The 24,859-nt window shown below is 40.1% G+C and overlaps 1 protein-coding gene across 1 annotated transcript; it reads right to left on the bottom strand.

Annotated features, from left to right (window-relative positions):
• Nucleotides 1-7,780: 7,780 nt before the first annotated feature.
• gpr139 (G protein-coupled receptor 139) lies at nt 7,781-21,974 on the bottom strand (the record flags this gene model as incomplete). Its single annotated transcript, XM_079819081.1, has 2 exons — nt 7,781-8,748; nt 21,851-21,974. 2 exons carry the CDS (start codon nt 21,972-21,974, stop codon nt 7,781-7,783), a joined length of 1,092 nt encoding a protein of 363 aa, XP_079675207.1.
• Nucleotides 21,975-24,859: the final 2,885 nt, after the last annotated feature.

The following is a 24,859-nucleotide window of genomic DNA, read 5'->3' as shown; positions in this document are numbered from 1 at the left end:
AGGCGGATGGGCTACAACAGCAGAAGACCCCACCGGGTACCACTCATCTCAGAATGAGAACATGGATCCATCATGCCTTGTTACCACTGTGCAGGCTGGTGGTGGTGGTGTAATGGTGTGGGGGATGTTTTCTTGCACCAATAGTGCCAATTGGGCATCGTTTAAATGCCACGGCCTACCTGAGCATTGTTTCTGACCATGTCCATCCCTTTATGACCACCATGTACCCATCCTCTGTTGGCTACTTCCAGCAGGATAATGCACCATGTCACAAAGCTCGAATCATTTCAAATTGGTTTCTTGAACATGACAATGAGTTCACTGTACTAAAATGGTCCCCACAGTCACCAGATCTCAACCCAATAGAGCATCTTTGGGATGTGGTGGAACGGGAGCTTCGTGCCCTGGATGTGCATCCCACAAATCTCCATCAACTGCAAGATGCTATCCTATCAATATGGGCCAACATTTCTAAAGAATGCTTTCAGCACCTTGTTGAATCAATGCCACGTAGAATTAAGGCAGTTCTGAAGGCGAAAGGGGGTCAAACACAGTATTAGTATGGTGTTCCTAATAATCCTTTAGGTGAGTGTGTGTGTGTATATATATATATATATATATATATATATATATATATATATATATATATATATATATATATATATATATATATATATATATATATATATATATATATATATATATATATATATATATATAATAATCCATCACAATGAATAAAACCAAAAATATATAGTTCTGATGTGCAGCAAATGATTGTTGAGCTTCACAAAATAGAAAGTGGCTGTAAGAAAATAGCTAAAGCATTGACAATTCCCCTTTCCACCATCAAGGCAATAATTAAGAAGTTCCAATTAACTAAAGATGTTATGAATCTGCCTGGAAGAGGACGTTAATGCACGAGAGGAGGAGAGTTTGAGTGGACAAAGACTCTCCAGGGATCACAGATGGAGAATCACAGAGATTAGTTGAGTCTTGTGGTCAGAAAGCCTTTAAAAAAAACTAACAACCACTAAAAATCACCACAAGTTGTTTGGGAGGGTTTTAAGAAAAATCTTCCTTGCTAATCCAAAAACAAACTCCAGCATATTCAGTTTTTAGACACTACTGGAACTTCAAAAGGGACCTGTTTTGTGGTCAGATGGAACGATAAAAAGAGCTTTTTGGCAGCAAACCCACTAGATGTATTTGGTGCAAACCGGGATAAAAAGTATCCCATGGCCACAGTTAAATATACTGCTAGATCTTTAATGTTGTGGGCCTATTTGTTTGGTCCTGGGCATCTTGTTCAGATATATAGTATCATGGATTCGATCAAATACAGCAGATAAAACATCAAAACCTGACCGCTTCTGCTAGAACTCTTATAATGGGCCGTGGTTGGATCTTCCATCAGGATAACAATCCAAAACAAACATCAAAATCAGCACACAAATGTGTCACTGAGCACAAAATGAAACTTCTGCCATGGCCGTCCCAGTCCCCTGACCTGAACCCTATAGAGGATGAGTTGCTGAACTGAAGAGAAGAAGCACCAACATGGATCTGTGAATCTGAAGGATCTGGAGAGATTCTGAATGAATGGTCTCTGATCTCTTGTCAGGTGTTCTCCAAACTTTATAGGAGAAAACACAGAGCTGGTATCTTGACAAAAGGAAGTTGCAGAAAGTATTTAATACAAGCTCCTGCTCTTGAGCTGTGTGTTGTGCTTGTCTCTCATCACTCCAGCTGCCTCGTTCCGCTCCAATGGCTTTTAGCCCCACCCTGCTTTGTACTACAGTAATGTTAATAAATCTTTAATACATGAGCTCACCCATGAATATGATTTCTGCCCGAGTCCCATCGGATTCCTTTCCACCAGCTGTAGAGGTGAAGACGACAACTCCCATGATTCCACGAAATCCAAGCATTATCAAGCTATGCCTTTGTTTTGAATAAGTGACCTCTAGCGGCAAAAATGACATATTGTGCCTTTAATTGCTTAGTTTTATGATCAGAGCTCTGTAGTTTTCAAACATATAATGTAGTGCTGGGCTGTATACCTGTTCATACTGAATACTGGTGTTTATTTTTGTTATTATATGAATTTTTATTATACTGCAATACCGGTGTATTTCGCAAGTTCGGAACTTGTATCTACTGCAGTATTTCCTCTCTCAATCAGTAGAAAATGCGGTTAACACCTGGTCATGCATGGGGAAAACGTACATTCAAATATACCGCGAAACCAGTATAATAATAAAAAAAGAACAAATAAACGTTCATCAAAAGCCTGTAGGATCATATTTGATACACACATTTGAACATGATTTTTCACAAATATTATTAACATACAAAGTTATTCTTAGGCTTACTTTATAAAAATCATTAAAGATTTTGCAGTAAAAAGACATGTATCAAACTAAAAGGTAGATGTTATTACAATTACACTAAAGGCCTTTTGCTTGCTAAAAAAAGTATCAATCAGACAACAGCATGTAGTAGATTGTGTGCAACAGGTTTGGATTATGTTGATGATTTAGAGGCTTTAGAAAGTCGTTACAGTTCAGGAGGCTGGCTCAAAAAAGATCCACACGCCATTGGGCTGAATGGGAATGTTGACAGCTTATTTTAGGAGCAGACAGGGGAAAATATGTAAATTGCATGCTAAGAGACCTTCAAAATAATTGGTCACTGGTGGGATAATAAAATACAGTGACATTTGTGCAATAAGCGCTGAAGCTGTAGCAGCCAAACCTTTGAACGGGCTGCTCAGCTGGGTTTCCGTACCACTTCATTTTATTCAGCCATTAGCATGGACATTAAAACAGTACTTTATCAACAGCTGATCCCCGGGGCTGACAAGCCCAGGCGCTCCTGTTTGGAAATGAGCTTCTGTATCTGTGGCCTGCTGGAGATTGACTCATGTGTCAAGGGTAATGAGGCATGTTGGGTGACAAGCTTGTGGCTGTCAGGCACAATAAACAATAATTAGTATTGAAAATTGGGTCTTGACAGAAAGCATCCTTTTCGGCTGCAGATGAAGTTGAATGTGAAGTGATTCACATGACATTGATTTTGTCACTGAATTTGCTTGTTCACCAGTTTTAATGTACTAATTACTTCCTTACTTAAGTGTCATTCCCAAGAGCACTATCATTATTGATTGAGAAGGTGATCTAAAATGGATTAATCTCACCAAAACTGTCCAGGCCATGTTTCACCTCAAAATCAAGAGTTAATTTTTTTAAAGAAAATAAAGCCTTTTTAGCACCATTAATTTTTTTTCAACATTCAGATTTAGCTGAATCTGTTGACCCAAATGAATGAATATTGATTGATTGATTGATTGATTGATTGATTGATTGATTGATTGATTGATTGATTGATTGATTGATTGATTGATTGATTGATTGATTGATTGATTGATTGATTGATTGATTGATTGATTGATTGATTGATTGATTGATTTACGTTATTTTGTGTTCTATTGTAGTTTGGGGGAAATTGCATTATTAGTAATACAAAAATTAAATAAATATTTTAATTAAAAATAATTATTACTGAATTAGTTTAATTATATAGATTCTTTGCATTGCACTGAGAATTTGAGAAAAATGGTGTTTGTCTTTTGTCTATATTCATCTTTTTATTTTATTTATTTTGTATTGAAATATCACTGGTGGTTTTTTTTCTTATTCTAATATAAGTCTAAGTTCATGTGTGTTTATAATCAGATATATGTCAAATTAACTTCAAACATTTAAAGTATAGGTAAAAGGTGATACATTTTTAATGATTATTGTGTTCAAGAAAATATACATCAGAATAACTTGCATGCTATTTTCCATAACATACAGTATACATTCACTGAAAATACACAAATACATTCACTTGGCCTACACATGAAGATTTATTCACGGCTGATCAGCCAAACATCTTGAAGAAAATGTAGAAAGATATTGGAAACAATGCACTTATGTTCCATATTTGATCACAGACATTCATTTCCGTACATGTATTAAAGGTTAACAGCCTCATTGACTTATATGTTTAAAGAAAATGATATGTACAATATTCTGTTGTTCAGGTATGTGCTCAAAAATAAACATGTTAGTGTCTCTTCTTAGACATAAGCAGACATGACCTTATCAAAAAAGATCAGGAAACATATTTCATATCCCCTTATTTATTATTTTTTGCATGAAGGCTGATCATGGCGTCGTGTTGATACTTTGGCAGTAATGTCCAAATATATAAGCTTTATGATTGTTCAAAGGAGGGAATTCTGGACATGAGCACATTTATTATTGATTTTTGATTGACCCTTCACATTACCATGACACACAAGTCACACTTAAACATGTATAAATGTTTTTGCATTATATTACAAAATAGCAAACAATCTAATGCAATACTTTTGGGGGCCATTGTATGACCTCACTGGTCTGAATTCTATAGTTCTTGTCCTTTTTTGCAATTTTTAGGCTACTACATAAATACATGCTCCCATAATGTAAATAATGTGTGCATGGGAGAAAATTGATTGTTACTTTATTAAACACATTCTTAGGTGCAAAAAAGATGGCAAAGATTGTAGAAACAGAAGATAAAATAGAAGATCAGTTTGGATGATATACTGTATAGACACTTTGGCAGCACCTTGACATTCTAGTCTATACTTTTCCTTAATTTGTATTCTGTACATATATAACATATGATATTACACACTTTTTGGCTACGTTTCACTGACATGACACAGATCTCACAGGTTATACAGGTTAACCTTAAAGTCACCAGTAATAGGGCTTTCTACTGACCAAGAAAAAAAAAACAGATTTGGTTAGACTTTACATTACAGGGTCCATATTAATATAATTGATTACAATAGCGAGAATAATCAATATGCATAATTACAGGCTTCTCCACAAAATAATTGCATATTAAGAAAATCTTTCATTACTGTTGCACACAATTTATATAAATCAGTTGCAAATGCATTGGCATGCTTCCTATTAGGGATTTAATGTGTTTAATTTACATTTACAACCCGGCAATACTGTGAACGTGATTTCACCGAGTACAACATATTCCTGGATCAACATCTTTGTTAATCCTGGAACAACATTCCAATCGACCAATCAGATTTGAGGGACAAGTTTAGGTGTACAAGGAGCTTCTACATCATTCCCTCTGGTTTTAGTTTAGAGGTAGGGATAGGGTTAGGACTACATTTTCAGTCAGAAATGTTGTTCCAGCATCAACAAAATATGTTGATCAAGGAACATGTCTTGCTTGGCAAAATCACGGTGACCAGATCCCTATAGGTCATTCAGATCCATTTGTTCAGTTCGTTCGCTAAATGTGTTCTTTCGGTGCCGCTTCAAGTCTCACTTGGATTCAAAACACTGACTCGTTCAGCATGTTCAGTTAGCGAAATTGGGCATAATGTACGCGTGCTATAGTCTTTAAAGACAGGAAAACGATCAAAAGTTTCAAAAGGACATTAATTAAATGCACAGAAAATATGAGTCTGTGTATGAAAGTTAACCAAAATGGAAAGATTCATTCGTTTTGTTTGCTTAAAAGATTCATTCATAAAACACTTGGGATGTGTCCTAATTTAAAGGCTGCATCCTTCAAAGAACCATTTATTAAAACCATTTAGTTGTTAAATGGGACGGTCTAGCCTACGGAGGATTGCTCATGTCGCCTAGAAACTGTGACAGGTGGCATTGATGAGTACTGGACGTTACTGGACTTTTTTGAAAACTCTGAAACAGGGTTCACAAACTGGCCCATTTCTGTATAATAAAGAGTATAAACTATATATAATCGCATCTTGGTAAGATTTGTCAACATTTGAAACTGCAATTTCTCTCCCAAAAAATCCTGTCGTCACTAGCACGCAATGAATTCTGGGGTAGGCAAGGCTGCGAAGGATCCATTTGTTGTATCCTTCATTTCACAGAAAACAACGTGTGAATTTGGAGGAGCCTTGGAATTGGAACAGCCTTTGTCGCGCCTACGGTGACGCAATCAGCCTTCGAAGGATGCAGCCTCTGAATTGGGGCGCAACATTATTTGAATGGAAGTGCATTTAATTGAACAAAAGTTGTATATGACCTGGCAAACAAGAATACTTAATATTTTTGGTCAATTTTCCTGAAGTTGAAAACCAACTTTTAGGAGTACAAGAGCATACCTTAAACTAGTCCACATGGACTAAAAGCCATATTAGACTAAAAGCCTCAATCTTTAACATGGACGCTGTAATGGAAAGTGACCATTTTCAGTTGTGTAAGAAACCACTTTTTACCACCATCATAGCTTTCAGCAGAACCACCTTCATTTCTTTGTCCTGCTGTAATAACACAGGTGAATACAGCCTTGTCTACGACAGAGAACATACATTTTTAAGTCTACCTTATCAACAAACATGTTCGCCGCTGTATTGTTTAAATATAAATGCACCACATTTAAAGCACTCCAGATGGCAGCCTGTTACTCCATGCCACTGTGAAGATAAATGAACGTGGTTTCACGCAATAGCTCACTCGGGAGAAAGCAATTGATTTTATTTGAAAAGTGTTCTCTTTTCGCTTTCTTTTTTTTCTTGAGGCTGCCCAGCAAAGGATAAATGAGCCTGTGTATGTGTGTGGTAGAAGTTACAAAGTCTTAATTATTTAGTGTTCATCACTGTGATAAAATATCCTTTCATGTACTGAGCAATGATATTGATTGGAATGATAAAGAATAATTCCTCTCTAAAGGTATTTTTTTGCCTTAATTGTACATTTAACAGTCCGTTGCACCAGAAGCTTTTTTGTTGAAGCAGAAGTCTTTGCGTTTCATCTTCATCAGACAGCGATACTGAAGCAGGTTTCCAGCACTGAGCATATCTAAAGGCTTGATTCTTTAATAAGAGCTTGTGCTGTTTGCGACCGGGCCTTGGAGACCAACAGCATATTAAACCAAAATGCCAGCGTTGTTTTTTAATGTCACAGAGGGAGGGAGTGCTGAGAAGGTGAGAGGGGAAAGGAGGTTCACAAACAGTAACATCTTGTTGGCTCCCGCTTCAAATCCTTTTTCTGCATGTAAAATGTTGCTTTGGCGTGCAATCAACTGAAAAACATGCTAGCTATAGCTAGTATTAATACAGGCAATATTATTGCAATGTCTTATAAAATTAGGGAATATTGTGTATATCCTGATAATCTTCAAAGTTTAGTTTATGAAGACAGCAAGCCATTTCAAAGGTTTCTTTAAAAAACCTTAAAATAGTTCTGAGCATTGTAGCCAATACACGTACATACACGTCTGTTGAGCGCCAAATGTGAGTATGTACTTTGTAACAATAGCTGTTCTATCCAGATCATAGGGGGTGCAAATGGAAAAAATATAAATACATTTTAGCCATATCGCCTAGCCCTAGAGACAAACAGGTCGTTTCATCACATCAATATATATATTGATCTAAAAAACGCCAAGAACGCAAGCAAGCCTTTCATAATTTCCCTTGACTTTGAGATCAAGTCTTTTTTGCATTAACATCCTGAAAGACATTGGCATGTCATCGCTTAATGACCACTCCTGCTTGTTTTGTTGCCACATTTTGGCTGCAAGATGTCTCTGAACCTGACATTGGATCTCTTATTGAGGCACTTCCTAACAAACCGATCGCCGCCTTCTGCTTGTCACCAGTCAGGAAGGACTTTTCCCAAGCTCACCTGGCTCAGAAGCCAGGGTTATATTGCCATGGCATCGCTTGAGTTGGCGATCAGGAGGATATGCAGACTGGTTTGCCGTTCTTATCATACTGGTACACTAGCATCTTGATGCAGTGCGAGTTGGCTGGTGAGATCCATGGGCTGCTGGTGATTGAGAAGTTGTGACTGGCGTAAAAAGGTGGAGGCTGCTTCCTGCATCGGAACAAGGCCTTTAGCACCATGCCGGCCATCCTGCGGAAACGCTTGCTGATGAAGCAGTACAGGAAGAAGTTGACGCCGGTGTTGAGCAGCGCGAGCATGTTCGCCACGTCCGTGACCAAGTGCAGCAATCTGGCGGGGGCAGGCGTCGCCGGCTGCTCTGTGTAAAGATGGTAAAGGATCATGAGCGTGCGAGGCGCCCACAGCACAGCAAACACAGAGGTGATCGCCAGCAGGATGGCCGTGGTCTTTCCGGTTGAGTACCCTCGGAGACGGAAGCAGCTACGGCGGCAGCGGAGCTTGCGTACGATGATGGCATTGAGCGTGAAGAAAACCGAGCAGGGGAGCAGGTAAACTGTGGCGCAGTGCACCCAAACCAATACGTGCTGCCCTGCGCTGCTGCTGCGGCCGCCGTTGCTCGCTCCCGGCAGCCCGTGCCACAGCTCCGGCCACCAGTAATACGGGATGCTGGAGATCAGGCAGCCAGCGTACACCGTCAAGATCACTTTGCGAGTTCGGGCTGGGTAGGATACGGTGTGGTAGCGCAGCGGATGGCACACGGCGATGTAGCGGTCCACGGTCAGGGGCACCGTGATCCAGATGGAGGTGTGGATGGAGGAGAACTCCAGAACCTGCACAGCTTTGTTGAGCGAGTGGGGCAGAGGCGCACCGAGAATGAAGTCCTCCAAAAGGAAGTCCACGAACACGATCAACAGCAGGACCAGGATGTCGGCTACGGCCAGGGCCAGTAGGTAGTTATAGGAAGATTTCTGTCGCCGCAGCACCAGCTGAGAAAGGATGATCACCGTGAGGATGTTTGCTGTGGAATGTGAGAAGAAGTGGACAGAGAAGGTGAGAAGAGAGAGGTAGGGGTGTGTGAGAAAGTGTTGAAGTCAGTCTTGCAGAGTGTAAGAATGAATCATACAATATTGCATTGAAATCGCAGCACCACAAATAGATAGAAAATGTAGGTTTTTCCCTTCTACTGAACACAATCACAATAATGCATGCAAAGCATGTGACTGACACATCACACATACACTCAGCTTAATATGCACTCGTTTACATTCATATGCATGTGCTCATTACAAGAATGCATTTATGCGTTCACACACATGCATTTGCATTGCACAGCCAAACACATACACACCCATGCACTGAAATTTACAGTCATGCATTCATGTTTACATGCACTCAAATGAACACGGATCAATATAAAGACATGCACATGCATTTGAACAAATTCACATGCATGTGTTCACATGCACAGTCAAATTCAAATGCACCCTCTTAAAAATCACATGCACACCCTCAAATTCATCTACATGCCCATATATTCACATGTATAAGTTCACACACATGCACTGCAATTCAAATACGTTTGAACGCATTTATTCACATCATGCGTACATTAACTATCCTGTGCATGTATTCACACACACACACACACACACACACACTCAAATTCACACTCATTCATACACATTCACATGTTCACACACGTGCACACACATTCATACACATGCAGCCATGTGTACACATTCACATATATATCAAATTCTTAAGAGATCTTGACCTTCTGAGACTTTGTCATTCAATTCGTCCCTCTTCTTCCTGCCTGCCTGTTTTCCTCCACAGCTTTCACCTCTGTCTCATTGTGACCTTCAATAAAACCTGAACAAGCAGCAGCAACATGTGCACAATTACATCCAAACGCTGGTGCTTATGCAGTGCTCTGTGTCCAGGTCACAATGACCCAGGAAATATTGCCCTAGGATACACAGACCCCCCCTAGCATCCACCCCTTCCTCTTCTAACAATTTCACCACTCTGCTTTCATCCAAACCTGTGTTGTTTGTAGGTCATGCTCAGGCAGCGTGAGATGTACGGGTATAAGAAATGACCAGCGATTGCCATGACCTCTCACTGTGATGAAAAGAGCGTGCACACAAAAGTGCTGCCTTTATTTAAGCCAAACAATTTAACACAGCAGTAGGGGACGCGTTGAGGATAAAGCCTCATTACAATAGACCTCAGGAAACATTCTGGGGTATGTTACCCTAAAAAGCAATTCACCAAAAGCTGCAGCAAATTTCTGACCGTCGCCTCACTGTAGCCAATGGGCTGCTGTGTGGAAGGATATACTGGATGAAAACTTCAAAGTGTTTTGCAGTCATTCGGGCTGCTAATAAAGATGGTATTAGATTACATATGCCAGTCAGGAGTCTGGAGAATCGCACTTCACAGTTCCAGAACATCAGCTGATTACAAATTACAAAGCTTCAAACTCACACATGGACATTTGCATAAACACTTGCTATCTCAGGCATCCTTAAGATGTATAGAAATATGGAGAGACAGACAGAGATAGGTTGGATCGAGACATTTGCATATTCTTATCATAATCAAGTTTTACCTTTTCAGAAAAAAAGCAAACCAAGCTGTCTATCTCTCTCACAGTTAAACTCACACATTTAAATGCAGAACACTGTTCCCAGAGGAAAACTTTATTGCTTATTGAGAGGAAACTAAAAGTTTTTAGTTTCATTTAAGTATACGTGGTTAGAGGAATTGCACTAGCATTCTACTCTTATTATGTTTGTAGTATAGAGTTACAGTAGGACTACAGTATGTCTTTCCTTTTGTATATCGACTTTCCAAATCCCGACTGAACAGGTAGTGATTACAGCTGTGATCTCTTTTATTTGATCACACGCTGATAAAAGTTAAGGCAGTTTACACAAACTTGATTAAACATGCAAAATCACATTTTTAGATAGTTGCATTCCACTGAATGCAATGAGGTCATGTGACAACAATGTAGCTCATAGATAGCCTATGGAGTGCAACAGTTGGGTTCTGGAAGTAAAAACTCTTTTAGAGTGTTTTTTTTTCTTCTACCCAAATCCTGGGTTGAGCCTTTTGGGTCATTTTTTTTGGGGTTATTTTTTCAATGTTAGGCTAGTTTTTGTGTTACCCAGCTCCAGATGTAACAACGCAGTGTTTGGGTGGTTTTTGTTTTACCCAGATCCTGGGCCAATTGTAACAACCCCGTGTTTGGGTAGTGTTTGTGTTACCCAGCTCTTGGGTCAGATGTAACAACCCAGTGTTTGGGTAGTTTTTGTGTTACCCAGCTTCTGGGCCAATTGTAACAACCCAGTGTTTGGGTAGTGTTTGTGTTACCCAGCTCTTGGGTCAGATGTAACAACCCAGTGTTTGGGTAGTTTTTGTGTTACCCAGCTCCTGGGCCAATTGTAACAACCCCGTGTTTGGGTAGTGTTTGTGTTACCCAGCTCTTGGGTCAGATGTAACAACCCAGTGTTTGGGTAGTTTTTGTGTTACCCAGCTCCTGGGCCAATTGTAACAACCCAGTGTTTGGGTAGTGTTTGTGTTACCCAGCTCTTGGGTCAGATGTAACAACCCAGTGTTTGGGTAGTTTTTGTGTTACCCAGCTCCTGGGCCAATTGTAACAACCCAGTGTTTGGGTAGTGTTTGTGTTACCCAGCTCTTGGGTCAGAAGTAACAACCCAGTGTTCGGGTGGTTTTTGTGTTACCCAGCTCCTGGGTCAGACGTAACAACCCAGTTTTGGGTAGTTTTTGTGTTACCCAGCTCCTGGGCCAATTGTAACATCCCGTGTTTGGGTAGTGTTTGTGTTACCCAGCTCTTGGGTCAGATGTAACAACCCACTGTTTTCGGGTGGATTTTGTGTTACCCAGCTCCTGGGTCAGACGTAACAACCCAGAGTTTGGGTAGTGTTTGTGTTACCCAGCTCTTGGGTCAGAAGTAACAACCCACTGTTTTCGGGTGGATTTTGTGTTACCCAACTCCTGGGTCAGACGTAACAACCCAGTGTTTGGGTAGTTTTTGTGTTACCCAGCTCCTGGGTCAGATGTAACAACCCAGTGTTTGGGTGGTTTTTGTATTACCCAGCTCTTGGGTCAGACGTATCAACCCAGTGTTTGGGTAATTTTTGTGTAACCCAGCTCCTGGGTCAGACATAACAACCTAGTGTTTGGGTAGTTTTTGTGTTACCCAGCTCCTGGGCCAATTGTAACAACCCAGTGTTTGGGTAGTGTTTGTGTTACCCAGCTCTTGGGTCAGATGTAACATCCCAGTGTTCGGGTGGTTTTTGTGTTACCCAGCTCCTGGGTCAGATGTAACAACCCAGTGTTTGGGTAGTTTTTGTGTTACCCAGCTCCTCGGTCAGATGTAACAACCAAGTTTTTGGGTGGTTTTTGTATTACCCAGCTCCTGGGTCAGACGTAACAACCCAGTGTTTGGGTAGTTTTTGTGTTACCCAGCTCTTGGGTCAGATGTAACAACCCAGTGTTCGGGTGGTTTTTGTGTTACCCAGCTCCTGGGCCAATTGTAATAACCCAGTGTTCGGGTAGTGTTTGTGTTACCCAGCTCTTGGGTCAGATGTAACAACCCACTGTTCGGGTGGTTTTTGTGTTACCCAGCTCGTGGGTCAGACGTAACAACCCAGTGTTTGGGTAGTTTTTGTGTTACCCAGCTCCTGGGCCAATTGTAACAACCCCGTGTTTGGGTAGTGTTTGTGTTACCCAGCTCTTGGGTCAGATGTAACAACCCAGTGTTTTAGGGTGGTTTTTGTGTTACCCAGCTCCTGGGTCAGACGTAACAACCCAGTGTTTGGGTAGTTTTTGTGTTACCCAGCTCTTGGGTCAGATGTAACAACCCAGTGTTCGGGTGGTTTTTGTGTTACCCAGCTCCAGGGTTAGATGTAACAACCCAGTGTTTGGGCAGTTTTTGTGTTACCCAGCTCCTGGGTCAGATGTATCAACCCAGTGTTTGGGTAGTGTTTGTGTTACCCAGCTCTTGGGTCAGATGTAACAACCCCGTGTTTGGGTAGTGTTTGTGTTACCCAGCTATTGGGTCAGATGTAACAACCCAGTGTTTTCGGGTGGTTTTTGTGTTACCCAGCTCCTGGGTCAGATGTAACAACCCAGTGTTTGGGTAGTGTTTGTGTTACCCAGCTCCTGGGTCAGATGTAACAACCAAGTTTTTGGGTGGTTTTTGTATTACCCAGCTCCTGGGTCAGACGTAACAACCCAGTGTTTGGGTAGTTTTTGTGTTACCCAGCTCCTGGGTCAGATGTAACAACCCAGTGTTTGGGTGGTTTTTGTATTACCCAGCTCCTGGGTCAGACGTATCAACCCAGTGTTTGGGTAATTTTTGTGTAACCCAGCTCCTGGGTCAGACATAACAACCCAGTGTTTGGGTAGTTTATGTGTTACCCAGCTCCTGGGCCAATTGTAACAACCCAGTGTTTGGGTAGTGTTTGTGTTACCCAGCTCTTGGGTCAGATGTAACATCCCAGTGTTCGGGTGGTTTTTGTGTTACCCAGCTCCTGGGTCAGATGTAACAACCCAGTGTTTGGGTAGTTTTTGTGTTACCCAGCTCCTCGGTCAGATGTAACAACCAAGTTTTTGGGTGGTTTTTGTATTACCCAGCTCCTGGGTCAGACGTAACAACCCAGTGTTTGGGTAGTTTTTGTGTTACCCAGCTCTTGGGTCAGATGTAACAACCCAGTGTTCGGGTGGTTTTTGTGTTACCCAGCTTCTGGGCCAATTGTAATAACCCAGTGTTTGGGTAGTGTTTGTGTTACCCAGCTCTTGGGTCAGATGTAACAACCCACTGGTTGGGTAGTTTTTGTGTTACCCAGCTCCTGGGCCAATTGTAACAACCCCGTGTTTGGGTAGTGTTTGTGTTACCCAGCTCTTGGGTCAGATGTAACAACCCAGTGTTTTAGGGTGGTTTTTGTGTTACCCAGCTCCTGGGTCAGACGTAACAACCCAGTGTTTGGGTAGTTTTTGTGTTACCCAGCTCTTGGGTCAGATTTAACAACCCAGTGTTCGGGTGGTTTTTGTGTTACCCAGCTCCTGGGTTAGATGTAACAACCCAGTGTTTGGGTAGTTTTTGTGTTACCCAGCTCCTGGGTCAGATGTAACAACCCAGTGTTTGGGTAGTGTTTGTGTTACCCAGCTCTTGGGTCAGATGTAACAACCCCGTGTTTGGGTAGTGTTTGTGTTACCCAGCTCCTGGGTCAGATGTAACAACCGTGTTTGGGTAGTGTTTGTGTTACCCAGCTCTTGGGTCAGATGTAACAACCCAGTGTTTTCGGGTGGTTTTTGTGTTACCCAGCTCCTGGGTCAGATGCAACAACCCAGTGTTTGGGTAGTGTTTGTGTTACCCAGCTCCTGGGTCAGATGTAACAACCGTGTTTGGGTAGTGTTTGTGTTACCCAGCTCTTGGGTCAGATGTAACAACCCAGTGTTTTCGGGTGGTTTTTGTGTTACCCAGCTCCTGGGTCAGATTTAACAACCCAGTGTTTGGGTAGTGTTTGTGTTACCCAGCTCCTGGGTCAGATGTAACAACCGAGTTTTTGGGTGGTTTTTGTATTACCCAGCTCCTGGGTCAGACGTAACAACCCAGTGTTTGGGTAGTTTTTGTTTTACCCAGTTCCTGGGCCAGACGTAACAACCCAGTGTTTGGGTAGTTTTTGTTTTACCCAGTTCCTGGGCCAGACGTAACAATCGAGTGTCACATCTTTGTCTTCGTTTAGCAAATACCTGATGCCTTGCATAACATTTTATGATTTTATTTAAAATGATAAAGAATGTAAATACTTTTAATTAATTGTATAAATATATTTTACTTCTAATATTTGTTAAATGTAGCTTAAATGTAGAAAATATGTATTGAAAACCATATAAAATATGCTATACTGTGAAAATGATTGAATGCGTATAAACCTTTAAAGAGAGCCTTACTGTGAACAAGAAAGAGAAAATCCTGAGATTCAACGAACAAATGTCTCCTTTTGGTGGCATTGCTTTCTAAAGAAACAATAGAGATCTCATTTTAGATTTGTCTTTCCTACAGGCTACACAAAACAAGCTTTCCAGTGTCAAACTCACTTTTTTTGTGGATCACTAACAGGATAATGAAGGTTATTTTTGTGTCTGAGTTCAGCCTGAACTGTATTATAGCAGATAGGTAAATATTTGGAGTTCCTCTTCACCATGCTATATATTGTTTTGTTTTTTTGTTGTTTTTTTGTTTGTTTTGTTTTTTGTCATAGTAATGGACATTTTCTAATACATTACATGACAAATTTATTTCTCATGTGCATCTAATTCTGTAGTTTTTCTATATTATCAGTTTAAGATTTTTAAAGATTTTTTCTTGCCCTAAACGTGTAATGTTGAGTGTTAATTCAATTTAAGTTAAATTTTACAGTTAAATTAGACAGTTTATTTCAGTGAGTCTTTAAATTATTGGTCCTTTTCAGACTGTGAATCTCTATGTCCTTGGCTGTGTGGATTGGTTTGTCTTGCAGACGTCAGATGTGTGTTCATGTGTATCAGAGTGTCACTAAGACTCCAGTCCAAAATTAAATCCAGATTCACCAAATCCCAGTTTTACTTTCCTTATCTGTGTTATTCTTCCTTTTCATACTCCACTGTCCATTGTTGTTTGTGGATTTCGCTTTCACTGGATTAATCTCTCCAGATGCCCCGCTGAGAATGTACTTTATTTAGACAAACAAAAGGAATCCACTGCGGCCTGGAGGTTGTACATTTCCTGACATTTCCATTTAGCTGTGGTCAACATCGTAAGCATATTGATTTCACTTGACTCCTGTCTTTGTGCAGGTCTCACTCTACTGGGCCAAGAACAGGAGCAAGCCTTTTTAATGGCTCTGTTTGCTTTGAATCCACATGTGTTTGTGTCAGAATGGAATACTAGGGTATTGCTTACACTATATATACTGCATTATGCATGCTTTTCTCTTTTATAAAGTAGTATTACTTACTACCCTTTATGCCTACTGGCATTGAGGGGAGCAACAAAAGTCCTCAACTCCTGTCTGTTCTGGGCCAGCTTCTGGATGGTACCCCAAGTGTGGTTCAGGTATAGGGTAGTATATTATTTGGTATATTAAGTAGTATATGGTAGTATATTAGGTGAAGCTTGTTTCCGCCACGGAATAAAACCATTTAAAAGATAATTGTGACTTTTTAGATTTAAACTCGCAATTGATATTAAGACTGATAAAAGACTTTATATCATGCAATTCTGACTTCTTTTCTCAGCATTGCGAGATATAAAATCCAATTCTGACGGATAAAAAGACTGACTTTTTTCTCCAAATTACGAGTTTATATCTCACAATTCTGACTTTATTTCTCACAATTGCGACTTTATATTGTGTAATTGCGAGAGAAAAAAAAGTCAGAATTATGAGATAAAAAGTCACAATTACCTTAAACTGTGCAAATGCATACTGTAAACTGCAAAAACTCAAAAGAAACAATGCTGATGATATCTCTATTTAAAATCTCATTTGTTTTTCCTGGAAAGCATTTAGGCCCCGTTTACACCTGGTATTAAGATACGTTTTGGTCGATCGGATCACAAGTTGATGGCGCTAAATACAGGTGTAAACGGGGTCTGAAATGTTTTGAGCTTGTCCACTTTCGACCACTTCCAGAGATAGTTGAAATCTCACTCAACCATATTGCTTTCATAGTGTAAACGCTCATCTTGGTAAATGTGTTCAAACAGCCACAAAAGACTGTCTACTCTCCAACTACTGCGTAAACATTATTTGAAGCACGCTAGCCAGACGGAATTTAAACTTTGTTGGCTGGACACCCAAGTTTGGTTTGAAGACGAAAAACAAGCACAATGTTCTCTCACCATTCCTGATTTCTAACACAAATTCACTCACAGCGTTCGGCTGGTCTTGTGGATATCAGACCAAAAACAAAAGCTGCTGCTCTGAGTGTGTTTTTCCGTCATCTCCGGTCTCCGTTAGATCGAAAGATCTGAAAAAGCCCATACATTTACCCGCCCATAGACCCTCCCATCAAAGACAGATTCAGGACAGAAGTAGTTGAAAGTGGAAAAAAGAGACGGATTAAAACACCAGGTGTAAACGAGCATGTCTCCCTCGTCTAATTGCGATCCGATTTAACAAAATGCATTTTAATATAGCAGGTGTAAACAAGGCCTTAGATTATATTGATAGCAAATGGAGACTTTTGCTAAAGTCCCCTGCTTCTCGGATGTTTCTCCTGTGAATGAGATTCCAGTAATCTCACGTGTATCTCCTAGAGATCTCAGCGGTGTCTCAAATTGTGCTCAGATTTGACAAAATAAAGTTTTTCCTGTGGGTTCAGCAACTCTCAGGTTTCCTGACTTTCTGATGGTCCTGACACGAACATGAAAATGCTCACAAGCACTTTTCCTCACGGAGGCGGTGAGCTCTCAGAGAGCCCCGGATCATTTACCTAAATTGAAAATCATTGGCTCCACCTCTTAAGTGGCAAATAACACCACCAGGGTAATGTAGAGCCGGCGAGAGGATCGTTATCGCTGATCTGTGACCTTCCAGCAGACGCAAAATTATAGTCGCTTTCTGGATAAAAACCCTTCATCTTCAATAGAAATCACCAAAACACATAAATCAAACAGTCCTTCAAAGCTAAGCCTTCAGTCCAAGAAGGCAATGAAATAAGACCAACCTCTTCCAATTAGTGACCTTAATGAGCTTAACCTTCAGCGATCAATCGAACAGGCATGAGCTCATCTGAACACACTCGTATATCTGCGGTTTCTACTGTTTCTGGTTTAGCAGTGAAAATAGACAATCATACAATGTTCTTCAAATTTCATTAAACTTTTAATAGCAGGTTCTTACAAGTTTAACTTGGATTGGATAGTTTTCTTTAATAATGTTCATCACTTTTCCCAATTTTTTTTCCCAAAATAAAGATTCCAATAGGGTATTTTCCCCATAGAAGAACAATTTTAGGTTCCACAAAGAAACTTTCAGTGAACAGTTCTTAAAATAACCTCTTTTTTTTCTCAGTGTAAAGAACATTTGAAAAATCTAAAGAACCTTTTTACACTATAAAGAACCTTTTATGCAATGGAAAGATTGCTTGGATGTGAAAGGTTCTTATGACAATAAAGAACCTTTATTTTTAAGAGTGATGGTTTATGCAACCTGTCCCTGTTGGCATGTGTCTAATTTAAATAGCTTCTACAAAGACTGACAGCTGAACATTGACGAAAGGCGTTTGACATCAATGTCTCTTTTTTTTTTTTTAAAGCGGTCCCACTTTATATTAGGTGGCCTTAACTACTATGTACTTACATAAAAAATACACTCTAAAAAAAGGTGCTATATGGCACTAAAAGTGGTTCTTGGTCGTAATCATAGGGGAACCCCTTTTGGTGCTATAGAGCACCATATCTTAATATGTTCTGTATATGGTAGCGGTGCTATATAGCACCTCAGTCAGCGGTGCTATATAGCACCTCATCCAAAGAACCAGTGAAGAACCACTGAAGAACCACTGAAGCACCAAGATTGGTGCTATTCAGCACTTAAAGAGGTTCCCCTATATGATTACGAGCCAAGAACCACTGAAGAACCACTGAAGCACCAAGATTGGTGCTATTCAGCACTTAAAGAGGTTCTCCTATATGATTACGAGCCAAGAACCACTTTTAGTGCCATTTAGCACCTTGTTTTGTTTTTTTAAGTGTAAGTACAATGTACTTATTGTGTTCATACTGTATTGCACACACTTTTGCTGATATTGAGGTGGGATACGGGTAAAGTTAAGTACAGGTGTGGTGTTATGGGTAAGTTTAAGGGTAAAGTTAGGGACAGGTGTGGTGTTATGGGTAAGTTTAAGGGTAGGGTTTTGTGTAAGAGAAGTGTCAACAGTGTAATTATAAATGTAACTAAATTAATTACAGATGTAATTGCATGCAGATCTTTTTTTTAATTTAAAGGATTAGTTCACTTTTAAATAAACTTTAATTTACGCACCCCCATGTCTTCCAAGATGTCCATGTCTTTCTTTCTGCAATCGAAAATAAATTAAGGTTTTTGATGAAAACATTCCAGGATTTTTCTCCATATAATGGACTTCAATGGGCTCCAAACGGTTCAAGGTCCAAATGACAGTTTCAGTACAGCTTCAAAGGGCTTTAAACGATACCAGACGATGAATAAGGGTCTTATCTAGCGAAACGATCAGTTTCTGCGAGAAACCGAGCAGTATTTATGCTACTATTTTACCTCTTATCAGACGAACGTGATCATCTCTGAGCTCCGCCATAACTTCTGCTAAGTGAGGCCAAAATACGAGCGTGGTCATAGATATATCGATCTAAGATGCCTCATTCTATTGATCCGTGCAAGCGCTAATGAGGCATCTACATATACATCTATGACCACGCTCGTATTTTGACCTCACTTAGGACTGAAACTGTCATTTGGACCTTGAACAGTTTGGAGCACATTGAAGTCCATAATATGGAGAAAAATCCTGGAATGTTTCATCAAAAATCTTAATTTCTTTTCAACAATAGAAAGAAAGACATGGACATCTTGGATGACATGGGGGTGAGTAAATTATCAGCAAAAGTTTATTTAAAAGTGAACTAATCCTTTAAGTACAATGTAAAATCATGTATGTACAAAATAAGTGCATTGTATTGTAAGTACATAGTAGTTAAGGCCACCTAATATAAAGAGGATCCTAAAAGCCTACTTAATTTGCTGCTCTAAATATGCACAATTAACTGCACATTATTATTTGTATTTAACATTTTTGTTTAGTTTTGTTTCAGAAATAGCCACTACTATACTTCATCGTTAGTTGTGTTAAACTACAATATTTTTTTAAATTAGGGCTTGACATAACTTTTTTTGCTCACCAGCTACTGTGGCTAGTGGTTTTCCAAAGTTTCTAACCACTCAGCATTTTCACTGCCACAATTTTGACATCGATACCATGGGGAAGAACTGTGGAAAAACTGCCACATACATATTTTTAATATTATCTTATAATCTGGCAGCAGGTATATAGACTGCCGTCACTTGGACCGGACGCATGGATCCATTATACTGTTACACATGTGTTTACTTTCTCAACTGTTTACGTTAACTTAAAACAGAACTGACTGCGTTTGAATAAAAAAAAAAAACCTTGCCAAGACCAGCATTTTTACATTATTTTATGTGTATTTGACTGTTTAAGTCAGTAAGCAGCGAGAAAGAACTAAATTTAGTATTGAGAGGCAGCTTAATGTGCGCGCACATTGGGTGAGAGCACAAAATTTAGGGGATGAGAATGAGAAAATTATGCGCAATCCCACACCAAAATTCAAGCCCTGTAACCAACAAAATTCATCCGGAGCAAATGAAACGAGTGAGTGAGGGGAGGCGGGTTTGTGTGTCATCTCTCTGTCAGAGAGATGAGAGAGTGAGGAAGAGCAGATGGTATTGTGCATCTATTCTGCGGAAAATGAGCATTGTTTCAGATAGTTCAGTATCGACATGTAACGAAAAATCTATATTTTTGACATCATTTTTGACATAAATGTATATATTATATATAAAATTATAGTAGGAGTAGGAGTGACTGAGTTAAACGCCACTGCTGAAATACACACGTATTTGGCAGGTTGGCGGATGTTTTTGTCAAGCCCTGGTTTTAATCATTTGTATGCAATATTACAATTAATTGATTGTCTACATTGAATATTTGCATTTTTAATGTGATTAAAAATTATACATTTAAAGCATCTAAAATACACTTTCCTTTAGACATTATTAGACAAAATGTATCATATACATTCATTGTTATATAGCCTAAATGTTATTTTTTGCTACTGTAAAAACAACCTCACTCTTCATCTTCTTCCTCTTTAATCACACCTTTTTCTAGTCAGCCTCTCTCTCTCTTTCCATTCTCTTCTCATCCGCTCTCCATGCTTTTCTCACTCTCTGTGTACAATGCCTTTGAGAGGTTTCTCTTCTTCACCTCCATCTACCCAAATCACTGCCAGGTGTGATGACTTTCACAGTGTTGAATAAAGACTCCAATCTCATCTCATCACGCTTCTTGTTTGTCCCACAAACCCTTATCAGAGTCGAAATTCAAGCCGCTATTTAGCAGTCAAGCAACAGGAAGACCGGCTGCCTCCGAAAGCAAATGAAAATATTTGTGTAAACTGCTCAGGCTGAGCGCTTCGCTCAAGGGCACAGTGATTTATCTCAATCTGACAACAAATCATTCTACTGAAACTGTGCCACACACCATCCGACCTGAGAGAGGAGCTTCGATTAAATTTGCAGCACACCTGCAAATAATACCAATTGTCATATAAATGAGCAATCAACCTCCAATTGTGGTGGGACAAAACATAATTTTACTATCCAAGAGGGTGAATATTAAACGCCGGAGGCCAATTAATATGACGATGATGTCTGATATATCATCTGTCTTGCTCCCCAGGTCATTCCAGTTAGAGCCGGATCTAATCTCATCATTTGTGGAATAACAGGTATTTCTTGCTGATATATGATTATAAACCCGTGGAAATTATGTGAGACTCATTCTGTCCTCTCACCGATGACCTTTGGAAACACTGTTTTTCCACAGTTCTGATGCCAGTTGCGTCTCACGAGGTTACGGACCATTTCGTCAAGGATGTTACTAATCAAGATAAAGTGGGACCAAATACAACATTTTAAGAACGTGCTCAGCCACAAATAATTGTGAATAATGGGGGGGTGATGCACTACCCTCATCCCTATGCATTTATCAACTACAGAGACAAAAGCATGCATAAAAACATACATTGTGCATTCAAGATTTTAAGAATCTGCATGAAAAGAGGCGATGCATTTATCTCATCCCAATACAGTTCACAAATACACAAGCCATGCACTATGCACTAAATAAGAAAGAATCTGCATAAAGAACCTGTATGGATCGCCCACAAATGTGAATATTTGGGGTGATGCACTCCTCTCACACCATGCACTGTGCAATAATAATCCAGAAAATCTTTCTTGCATCTTTCTTACCAGGCAGGCCGAGGCACAGCAAGGAACTGTAGTAAATGACAGGAAACTGTCCGAGAGGGCAACCGCGAGGACTCCAGGAACTGGAGTTGGTGGACAGTACGGTGAAGATGTGGCTGTGCTCCATGGCCTCTCTGCCCTCCTTCAAACTCCAGAGAGGAGACGATCCACAGCCGGACGGCAGGACACGCAGAGGTTGAGCCGGCTGGCACGTGTGAGAGTCAGAGAATGACTGCGAGCGCGTGTGCGTGGCAGAGAGACACAGACGATGAGAGGCGATGAAGTCGGCGATGTGATGGGAAGAGAGGCAGGGATGTGAGGAAGAGTGTGTGTGTGTGTGTGTGTGAGGAGAGGTGGCGGAAGAGAGAGAGAGAGAGAGAGAGAGAGAGAGAGAGAGAGAGAGAGGAGGGGGGTGTTGAGAGCTGGTGAGAATGAAATCTGGGGAGGCATGAACGCAAAAAGGGTGAAAATAAGTGAAGAGAAAGGAGGGGGGTGTAAAGGAGAAGAACATTGGGGGAGCAAGAGGCGTTAAGTGAGGAAGAGACGATTCGCTTTGACACCACTGAGAGGTGATTTTTTTGTGGTGACACACTCGTGCGGCTGAAGGGCAACCCAGAAGTAAATGAGAGCTGTAGCATGACTCGACTAGTTCACACCAGTTAGCACGTCCGTGGGGCACATAGATGCTTAGCTGTTTGGCATTTTGTGATGTTGTGAATTTTGTTATGTTGGAGGAAATTAAAAGCAAATGCATCATATTTTTGTTTTTTATTATTAATGATTAAATAAATTATATGTTTGAAAATTATAATAACAATACTTATTATTATTATTTTTAGGGATGTTTTGATACCACTTTTTTCCAGGAGGTGTACAATACAGATTTGTTTGGTACTTGACGTTTTTTTGTGGTACTTGTACAATAATTTTTTAGTACTTGCCAATACCGATTTCTATGGAAGCCTGGTTTCCGCCACAGAATAAAAAAATTAAAAAGGTAATTGTGACTTTTTATCTTGATTTCACAGATTTGCAAGTTTACATCTCACAATTCTGACTTGATATCTCGCATTCTGACTTTATACCTCAATATTGTGAGTTTACATGACAATTGCGAGTTATAAAGTCGCAATTATCTTTTAAAGGGCACCTATTATGCCCCTTTTTACAAGATTTAAAACAAGTCTCTGATGTCCCCAGAGTGTGTATTTGAAGTTTTAGCTCAAAATACCCCCTAGATAATTTTTTTATAGCATGTTAAAATTACCACTTTTGGGGGTGAGCAGAAACGTACCGTTTTAGTGTGTGTCCCTTTAAATACAAATGAGCTATTGCGCTGACCTAAGAGGGAGGAGCTTTAAGAGCTCATTCTTTGGTGTCAGTAGTCAGGACGCACTATAAATGTCAGAAACTGCAAATTTATGCTGCATGGAGATAGAACATAGAATTTAATTACGGTTATACCCTATGTTGTCTTTTGTCCACTAAATTAATAAAAGCCTGTTGTACCGGACCCCGTCCGAATGATGGCCAAAACTTTACCAATTTTATTGTTTATTGTACTTCACACAAAATATGAAGCGTACATTTTCACTCCAGAAAATCACTGTAAGAACTTATTAAAGCACAGTGCAAGTGAGCATTAAAATATTATCCATAAACTATCTCTCTCCTTGCATTATCATCAACATACATAGCGAAGTACACAGAAGTTCAATTAACCGTAAACAAATATATACAGACCTTATGCCTTTTTGGATGGTGCTTAACAAACAGGTATATTTTATATCTGTAAATCAACTCAGATGAACTGTAATAAAGTGCATGCTCTCACCTTTATTACTGCCATATCCAGTCTCACTCTGGAGACTGTAAGCTGGATCACCAACAGTTAATAGTGATCCATCCTTGATTAAAGGTCCCATGGCATGGATTTTTTATTTTATTTTATAATGTATTCTGAGGTGTACTTATATTGTTAGTATGATTTTTACATCATAAAATGTCATAATTTAGAAATAAAAGGCATTTTTTCTATACTGATGTTTGCCCTCTGGCTGAATGCCCTGTTTCAAGAGGCGTTTCTGCTGTGAGACTTCAGTAAAAACGCCCACTGTTGTGATTGGCTGACATCTTTGCATTTGAAATGAGTATCAGATCTTGTAGCGGAGGGGGCGTGGTTTAGCGAGGTCTAAGAGGCACAAGCCTGCTGCCAGAGAGACGGATGGACCTGAGTTCACTTCTCATCAGTTCTCTCAGCACGTCTCAGTTCAGTGAACTGTTGTAGTTACTAGCATATACTTCAGGTTATTAGTTTATTTCTAGTCGGAGGGACTGTCACCCATGTCAGAAAGTTAGTAACTTTAGTAAATTATAGATCAGCACTGACTCGAGACGCGAACCGTTTAGAACGATTCAGTCCGATTTGGTGAACTGGTTCGACCGGTCACTAAAAAGAACCGGTTCAAAAGAATGATTTGTTCGCGAACCGGACATCATGAACCAGAGACGGAGAGATTGCTAACAAAGTTATATTTTAACTACTGAGTTGTGAGAGCGCTGTCAGCGCGAGATTATTGTGTTTGTATCTGAGAGTTCTGAATAAACACGAGTCCCAGTCATGCCGAGCCGTCTTCCTCTTTATTCTACCAACTTTGTAACACATGTAATGTACCATTACAGCTGTCAAAATGTACGAGTTATGAGTAAGTGTTGATTATTGCATTATTTTTAGATATTTTCCTATCATATGAAAAGCGTCAGTGACGCGCATTGAGTACACAGCGCAAACAAAGACACAACAGCAGTAATCGAATGTAATCCAGTTTATTGTGGGGATAGCTGGCTAGCCTAGCCCGGATACGCTCACGCTTACCCCCCTTCTGCTTAATCTCGTGCCACGTTTGGTGCCTCCGCTGTGGGCCAGATGCAGTACTGGAGGTCGGTGATGTTGAAGGCCAACCGGCCAGTGCAGCCCGAGCCTCGTCGTGCGTGAGGTTTATCCCTAAAGAT

This window comes from Gobio gobio, assembly GCF_949357685.1.
Source record: "Gobio gobio genome assembly, chromosome: 1".
NCBI classification, from domain to species: domain Eukaryota; kingdom Metazoa; phylum Chordata; class Actinopteri; order Cypriniformes; family Gobionidae; genus Gobio; species Gobio gobio.
Note: the sequence above shows the minus strand (reverse complement) of the source record. Positions and strands in the feature narration are given on the sequence as shown.